We start from the raw sequence: 8,519 nt of genomic DNA, 5'->3' as shown, positions 1-8,519 counted from the left end.
ATCGATAAGTGGGCAAAAAAAAGCGTAAGTAAGGCAATGCCGGAGTTCCCACACATCTTAGTTTGAGAGTCCTATTACTAATACTAAACTTTCTAAGCGAATTCAAGTAAAAAGAAGGGATTGGGTGGCACTAGTCTAGCACGAGGTTGAGCTCCAAATGGACGAAGCACATGTCAGGTGACTAATATTCATCAAGTGGCGACGCCGTCCAAACCTGCCAAACCGAGCTTGTCGACGGGGAGGTCGCAAGCCAGTTCGTGGGAGCCAATGCAGGATGCTCGAGCTCCGATGCGGGTTCCCGACGCCTTCCGATTGGGACTAGAGACAGGGGACGAGGCAAACCAAGCCAAGCGTTTCCCCAATGTCCACCCGCTCGGACAACGTTTTATTATCATTGTTGTTCAACACTACAATGGCCGACATTTTCCGTATGACGCCGTTACAATTTTGACACATAACGAAGTAATTCAGGTTTTTAGGACTCTCCCCGTACGGACCCCTCGTCGTTGCAATAGTTTTTAGGATGTTTTATTTATGTGCACCTTTTAATTTTAGGATATTAATTTTGTAATTTATAATTTTTAATTCTTAGGATTTTAATTATGTAATTTTTTTATTTTTTGAAATTTATAATGTATTTTTTTGGTTTTTAATAATTTTTTGAATATATATTTTTAATTAATTATATTTTTAAATTAAAGAAATAAATTAGTAGTTAAAACTTAAAAGTATAATTGGAGGTGTTGTCCCTTGAATAAAAAAGAATGTGATGCTATATATAAAAAAACATGGTAAAAAGATGAATAAAAGATACTATTGCGAATCACTTTAATAGTCATAACCTAAGATGTACTCATATTTTCAATAAGATGCACTGGAAAATGGGATTAGAGATCTCTATTGAATAAATCAAACTCCAACTCATTGCTCGATCAATGTAAAAAAGGATAAGAACCAAAAACGATAAGAACAAAACAGATAAGATGTAGTAAAAGTTTTTAAAACCAAATAAATAATTTGATTCTCTTTCATTCGATCTGAATAATTGGTATTTGCCTTATTTTACCGATTAAACAAATTTTGAACACCCCTGACTACTAACTATTAATAAACTAAGTTTATTATTTGATTATTTTGAATCATGGATTAGACAATATTTGTTTAAGTACCATGCATTTCACAGAACTTCATTAGAAAAGACAAAGAAATTGGTACTTAAGTATTAATTAATGACACGTTAGGAAGATTCTACTTTGGATATACATGTGTTTTTACCCTGAAATTAGTGATGAAATGTCCTTTGTCAACCCCTGAAATTTTTTAAATATTGTACAATCAATATAATGTGAAAAGGAAATGAGGGTTCATAAATTTCTTGGAAAATACTTGGTAGTTACAAAACTAATTTCCTAACAACATTTGTGAAAGGCATGCACTCTTAAACATGTGGGCACCACGAATATGTGGATGTGTGTTTGCGTGGACTGTTGATTAAGTCAATAAGTCATAAGACTAATAATTTCTTTTGCTCAATTATAGTACTACTTTATTTTTATTATGCGAGTTGTTAGAATAGTTGTTAATGAAATAGTGTTATATTTGATTTCTATCTGAGTTCATCTATTAATTTTATTATGCTGTTTTATTGTATTGACTCAGAGTTGCTACTTGCATAAGCAACTATTCTACTTACAACATCCCCGTCCGTGCCCCGCCCACAAAGGGCGTTTTTTATTGAAAAAAATAAAAAATAAAAAAGAAACAAAAAAAACATTCTCGTCCGTGCTCTTGCCAAAGAGCACGGATGTGGACTCGAACCTACTTTTATTACTTTTGTACTACATGCTCTTAGCCAAGAGCACAACACTCACATCTATGCTCTTCCGCAAGGACAAGCTCAAGGGTCCCACTGTTCTATTATTCAATTTAAATAAAAACATTTCCACAATATTAAAATGCATTAAAACTACCCGGAATACTATAATAAGTATACATTAATAAAGAAGGGTGAATATTGTGAAATGAGATTTGTACAATTTTGGTTGAAAAATTACTCCACATTTTGTCTTTAGGTATCCTAAAAAAAAATAGTCCTATATCAAAAATGGAAACATTTTCTCATACCTTATTCATCTTTTCTCTTTCTCTCTGTTACTTTTTCTCTTCCCCCTCCTACTTTATCTACTTTTTCCACTTCTTACTGTATCAAATTCTGAATAAAACTCGTGTCATCTATAAATAAGACTATTTTTTGTGAATGGAAGAATACATTTAGAGATCTGAACAAGGAAAAATCACGTTAAAAGGTGCATCGACTGGCATCTAACTCTTTTTAATGGACCAAAAACAAACTAGACTTGGTTAACCACAGCTTCTCTGTACTCTTGGTAGGTCATATTTGATCGTTGCTTCAATTTGATCTAAAAAAGGCAGATTTTTTAAAGCTACAATCAAACTAGTACTACCATTTTCCTATATGTGGCTTCCAATCCTCCATATGGCACCCTTTCACCATCATCTCAATTCCTCAAACTGTAACTTGGACCCATGTCCCCCATGGTAGAGTTGGTTGTGCCTTGTCGCAATAATATCATCATCTTTCTTCATTTATTGCAACAAAATAGTGAAAAATGTACTCCTTTCGACCATAAAAGTTGATACGGATACCTCTTTTAAAATCCTTTTTTAGATGAATTAAATGTGGTAATAGAATTTATTTTTATGAGGTATGGAAAAAAGTGCAAACACTTGTCAATATGTATTTATTAGTATAGTTCAGTGTTAATTAAATTTAAAACTAAAATGAAATTTAGACCTATATCACGTGAGGAATTTGTTAAGAAGGAAATGAGAATTTGTGTAGGATGGAAACAGGAACATGGTTTAGGTGGGGGATTAGCATTCGTGTTGAGTGGGCCGGCCTGGTCCAGGTCCAGTGTTGATCAGCCCATACCCAGTCCATGAAATGAATAAGATCTGGGATGGGTTCATTCATTATCCAAAGCCCAGCTCAGACTCCAGACTTAAAGACAGAGACAGATACAGAGGGAATAGTTTTTATTATAATATTAGAATTAATTAAATATTCTCTTTTTATATTTAAAATATTAATTCAATTACTTTAGTTATTTTGATTATTAATTTATGATTTAAAAAGATAAATGCGAGTTAAGTAACATTTTTAATTAAAATATTAGAATTAATTAAATATTCTCATTTTATATTTAAAATATTAATTCAATTAGTTTAAATATTTTGATTATTAATTTATGATTTAAAAAGATAAATGCGAATAGCATCGTTAAGTAAAAGTGTGTATTAAAACTTAATCCAATGTCGTATTCTAGAATTTCCTGGATTCTTCTGGATTATTCTATGCAAGAGAGCCAAAATCAAAGCCCGAGACCCCGCTTCTTCCTCCTCAAATTCCCGCTTCAGTTTTCCCCCAAAACCAAAATCAAATTGCCCTAGAATTGAATCGCAGATCAAGCGAAGATGTTCGGCGTCGTCTTCCCCAACCGCAGTTTCCCCCTCGACATCTCCACCTTCTCACAAATCGACACCACCCACTGGCTCCTCGATATGAACCACTTCGTCGGCGAATCCTACGATTCCATCCGCGAAGTCTGCATCTTCCTGCTCAACAACTTCACCCTGCCTCCTGACAAGGCCCTCGCCGTCTACATCCAGTCTCCAGGCAGCCCCTTCCTCTTCTGCGGCGCCGTCACCCCTTCCCGCCCCTCCGCCGTGCTCTCCCTCCCCTGGCCTGACCCCGGCAACGCCGGCGTCCCCCAGCTGACCGCCGACTCCACGCCCCTCTCTGCCAAAATTGGGGTTTCCGTCGAGGACCTAGCTACGCTTCCGTCGCTAGACGTCGCCGCCGAGAGGAAAATCGAGCGGCTGGCTCTCAAGGTCGGCGAGAATCTATTCAATTTTATGCAGTCATTTTGTGCCGTTGATGGCTCGAAGCTGATTGTGCCCACCGACATCTTGGACCGCTGGTTTAAGAAGTTTCAGGAACGCGCCAAGCGTGATCCAGAATATTTGAAAGGCTTTGCCTTGTAGAGTTTTAGGTATTTTGTTATGCTTGTTAATTTCAACTTAAATTAAATTTTGTTTATCAGAGTTGATTGTGAGTTTTGCCCCTCTCTGTTTGTGTTTTCATAGTCGTAATCATTTGTGATTGAATATGCATTGCCGAATTTGAAGAAGAAAGCAAGTTATTTTCGAGTACATGTCTGTTTATTCCAATCTCACTCAAAAAAATACAAGCTTTATGGGAGCAAATCAGGAAAATTAAGAGCACAGCCACAAATTGAAGTCTAAGCACGATCCTACTGATTAGTAGTCTTGTATAATCCTGAAATGTCATTTATCTGCAGCTGCAGTCGTGCTTGAAGGCAGCCATGTTGAAGCTTGGCTCGCGAGGGACTGTCAAAGGCCTGGTCGATCTGTTTGATCGGTCGATGAAACCTTGTTAGGTCTTTGCTAATGATAGTATTGATTCTGCAGTTTATAGATATGGGTTACCGTTGAGGTGAGAATGGTTTGTCGAAGAGTGGCATTAGCTGTGCTCGAGGAACCATCTCACGTCTCAGCATTCGGACCTCCTCCTCCTCGATCACCTACCACAAGTCGGTTCCTTTTGTTGTAATGAACTAGATTGACAAATTATATATGAATGTTTATGGTTTTTATACTTAATATACCTTTAGCACTTTCTCAACTTGCTTCTTGTGCTGCTCTATGATGTAGAACTTGATTGCAACCTGCATTTTCTTACGTTGTGAGAACTTGTTCATGTTTTGAAATGAGTGTGGTGTGAGCTTACAGTGGTGTTGAATAGTTTGCGCTGTGCTGCTCGTTGCTGCGAATGGAGTCTGAACTCTGATGGCTTAGTGTTTTCTTTTATCCAAGACTTGTGAACAACCTACACTAGCCAATAACATCGTCAACACATCTGTATTTTGTACTCAAATTTGTCACTGTGTATCTTAACGTTTCTGATTATAATTAAAATCATGTGAAAAAAGTGATGGATTGTTCGGAATGTGAACATACTCCAGAAAAGGAATTGCTACTGCTACTGCTACTGCTGAAGGATGGCTGAAACACACCAGTGGTGTTTTTGGTCAATCCTCGATTAGTTGATGAAACTGCTGGCTGCGGAGTAATAATAACTTTGAGCGGGAAACGAATAGGGCTAACTGTTAAATGGCTTACGGAAACTGACCTTATGAGCAGATTTCTTGCTGGGGCTCTCCATGATTGCTAGCTAAGCTCAGTTGATGAGTGTTTAATTGAGTGTGCAGTGTGCAACTGAAGCTATATAGAGAGAGGGGGTTTAGAAGGGTTTGGCGATTTGTATGTTTTCATTAAGAAATCAATGACTTGTTGTTGCACCATCACCGGCATCAGAAGCAACTTTTGCTACTGCTCTTCTTTACCAAACTTTCTGATTAAATCTCCCTCTCATGTATGCATACGTTTGCCTATGTACATATGTTTCTCATGTTTGGATTTATTATAGGAATAATTGAACTAGTGATTTTCTTCATTCAATTTGTCGACATAATTATACAATGTTAGTTTGCAATGTCTTGTGTCAACAGAATTGACACTAGTACGAGAAGAGGCCATGTTGTTCATGCTTTATTTTCTTCAAGTTTTAACAAATAACTTTATATTTATAATACCAATCCTATCTCGAAATCCAGAGAAAAACAAAAACTTAAAGGTTGTATCACACATTTTTTTTATCTCAGCTATTAACCTCTCTATTGCTAGGTTAACTCGCTATCTTGTTTTGCATTTACATTTTACTATGGTACAAAATATTATTCGCGGAAGTAAAAATATGTAAAATTAATCGTGAAATAAGTACATATGTTAACTTAGATCCTAAAAAAGTACACTTACTGACTCGAACAGAGGAGCCAAAGCTAAGAAATAATTTCAACATATTTTTGAACAATATAGGACAACCATCGATGTTGCGTATTTTGGCCATCATTTACTCAATTATTGAATATGCTACTGAAACCGTACTTGGAAAAGTATGCGGTAATCGCTAATTTACTTATACACGAAAAAAAGTGGACAATCATGCAAGAACAAACTGGATAAAGAAGTTTGAGAGTGATGTGTATAAATCTAATTTCACACAACCAGTTTTCTAAATTAGTTTGATTTGTATTCTACTTAATTATTAATATTATGACTCAGTGAGTCATGTGTACACATACACACAAATAAGTTACATATATGCTACCTGTTGACGTTGTATTGACATTATGTTAACACTGTGTTGACATCAAAATATTGAGATTTTACACTGTGTTAACGTTCTATTGAAACTGTGTTGATACTGTATTAAAGAGTTTGAAGTTTGTATAATATATAGAGTTTGAAGTTTATCGTTACCCTTGGTTCACATCTAAAATATAAGTAGATAGTACTATATAAAATGTTATTACTCGGTCACATTTATCAATTGTTGCTTCAAGTCTAAGAACTTATGCTCTTTGAAACAAAACAAGAATAGATTGATAGAATCTAAATAATTTTCTTTTATCAATTGTAAATTGTGTACAAATAATGATTGGTTTGCATTAAATATTAGTCCACAATCTGTTACTCCCTGTTTTGGTGTTAGAAACTAGAAGGGTAGTACATCTTTTTTGGGTTGTTATTGGCAGCTTGTCAAATGATATGTATCAAAAGTAGTTAGGTCATCATTCATTACAAGATTAAACTCCTTTTAAAGATTATGGAAATGCTTGTTTTTGAAGCTAATCATCTTTATACAGACAAAGTAAAGGAAACAAGTGTTAGTAATCGATGAATTAATAGAAAACGATAGTTGGAGGTTGTTTCTTACTGTATATACTATATATATTTATTTTATTTGTTCAATTTGTAGTTGTAAGAAGTATGGAGCTAAAGTTCATAGTTTTAGACTTTTAGTGATAATTATTCATTTTATGACAAAAAAAAATGAAATTTGTTGTGATTTTACAACAAGGTAGTACAACTTAAGCAACTGAAAACTTGAAAGACAAGACAAAATTCCGAGTGTTTATGTGGTGAAGTTTCCGACTCATATGAGTACTAATAATCGATGAGTGGAGCTTCAATCTTTTTCATAGTTAATTTTAGGGAACTTAATTCTACTTTCCCTCAACTTATTTCTCTATTTTTCATGTTTATTTCACAATTTTTTTCTAATGTCTCTAATCCCTGTTCATTATTGGATTTTGGTTTTAAATATCCTTTACATTTTATTTATAAACAATTAAAAAAAGTATAGGAATCAACCCCTTGATTCTTCCACCCTTAACTATAAAAAAGAGTTGCTGCTTTTTTAGGCGAGAAAAGATAGTGATTGATTAATTAATAAGTAGTATATTTATTTTCCATTGGGCCTCTTCGTGGATGATTTATCATTGTTTATAAGTTTGATTTTAAGAATTAGGCCCATTTTGAAACTAATGGGCTTACGGTTAAAGTTTTGAGCACCCGACTTTGATATTAGTAAAGTCATTTTGCTAATAATATGTATTATGTAGTTAAAAGTAAAATCATTGGTGAACTAAATATAAAATTTCATTCAGTTGTGTGATAATTAAAACAAATTAACTTGCATAGTTGCATATATATATATATATATATATATAGTAGTCCAATACGAATAGATTTGTTCATACATATAATTATTCAATCATATTTTCATTTTCATTATTGTACAAATGTAATCGACGAATTTAATAATTTGCTTACTATAAGCCTTGGTTCAAATTTAGTAGGAGTGATCGTGAATTTTTAAAGAAAAGTGAATAGGAGTGATCGTGAATTTTCAAAGAATTTATAACATATGGAAAGATAAAAAAAATATTATTCCCTGTGTTTTCTAAAAATAGAAAGTTAAAAACTGGAAATAACATAAGTTAGAAACTTTGGAAACAACATGGATTTTAAAGCAAAATTTTTAAAGTAAGAGAGAGAGAAAAATAAAAATGATTACAGTAAGAGAGGGCTAGTGAAGAAGTAGTAGAATTAGTGTTAGTGGATTGAATCGTGATGTTCATTTTTAAAATAGAAATGGGGTAGTATCATTTAGTAATAAAATAAATAAAATCAAATCAAAATTTTAAAATTTTATAAAAATAATTAATAATAATAATAATAATAATAAATTAAATATATTCTAGATTCATTTATAAAATTAGATGAGATGAAACTCTTTTCAAAAAATCTTTAACGTCATAAAGCGAAATTTTAATAAGTAAATGCCATCTTGATTTCTTAGACTAATGGTTTAATGATTCTAGCAACTAGGGATGTCAATCGGGCTGGCCCACCGGGTTTCGGGCCAACCCTACTCGGGTTGCGGGTCAATCGGGTGCGGGCTAATCGGGTTGAGATTTTTTCGGGTTATAAAAGTTCAACCCTAACCCTAAACGCTCGGGTTTCGGGCTGGCCCATCGGGTTAATCGGGTCGCTACCGATAAAATTAACAT

General features: G+C 34.1%; 2 protein-coding genes across 3 annotated transcripts; one reads left to right on the top strand and one right to left on the bottom strand.

Moving 5' to 3' along the window:
* The first annotated feature begins 3,359 nt into the window (after positions 1–3,359).
* On the top strand, positions 3,360–4,704 carry LOC121787968 (protein OPI10 homolog). 2 transcript variants are annotated; one of them, XM_042186820.1, is made up of 2 exons: positions 3,360–4,073; positions 4,383–4,704. In XM_042186820.1, exon 1 carries the CDS (start codon positions 3,496–3,498, stop codon positions 4,063–4,065), a length of 570 nt encoding a protein of 189 aa, XP_042042754.1. In that variant the 5' UTR covers positions 3,360–3,495; the 3' UTR covers positions 4,066–4,073; positions 4,383–4,704. The 2 variants fall into 2 exon arrangements, with proteins under 2 accessions (XP_042042754.1, XP_042042755.1); XM_042186821.1 differs by lacking the exon at positions 4,383–4,704 and adding an exon at positions 4,168–4,233.
* On the bottom strand, positions 4,221–5,438 carry LOC121787969 (protein TPX2-like). Its single transcript, XM_042186822.1, has 6 exons — positions 5,234–5,438; positions 5,062–5,163; positions 4,832–4,930; positions 4,710–4,769; positions 4,531–4,625; positions 4,221–4,451 (listed from the first exon to the last, which is right to left on the bottom strand). Exons 1-6 carry the CDS (start codon positions 5,264–5,266, stop codon positions 4,373–4,375), a joined length of 468 nt encoding a protein of 155 aa, XP_042042756.1. The 5' UTR covers positions 5,267–5,438; the 3' UTR covers positions 4,221–4,372.
* Between the last annotated feature and the right edge of the window lie 3,081 nt (positions 5,439–8,519).

Source organism: Salvia splendens, chromosome 22 (genome assembly GCF_004379255.2).
Source record: "Salvia splendens isolate huo1 chromosome 22, SspV2, whole genome shotgun sequence".
Classification (NCBI taxonomy): Eukaryota; Viridiplantae; Streptophyta; class Magnoliopsida; order Lamiales; family Lamiaceae; genus Salvia; species Salvia splendens.
The sequence above is the reverse complement of the archived record's forward strand: the minus strand, read 5'-3'. Positions and strand labels throughout refer to the sequence as shown.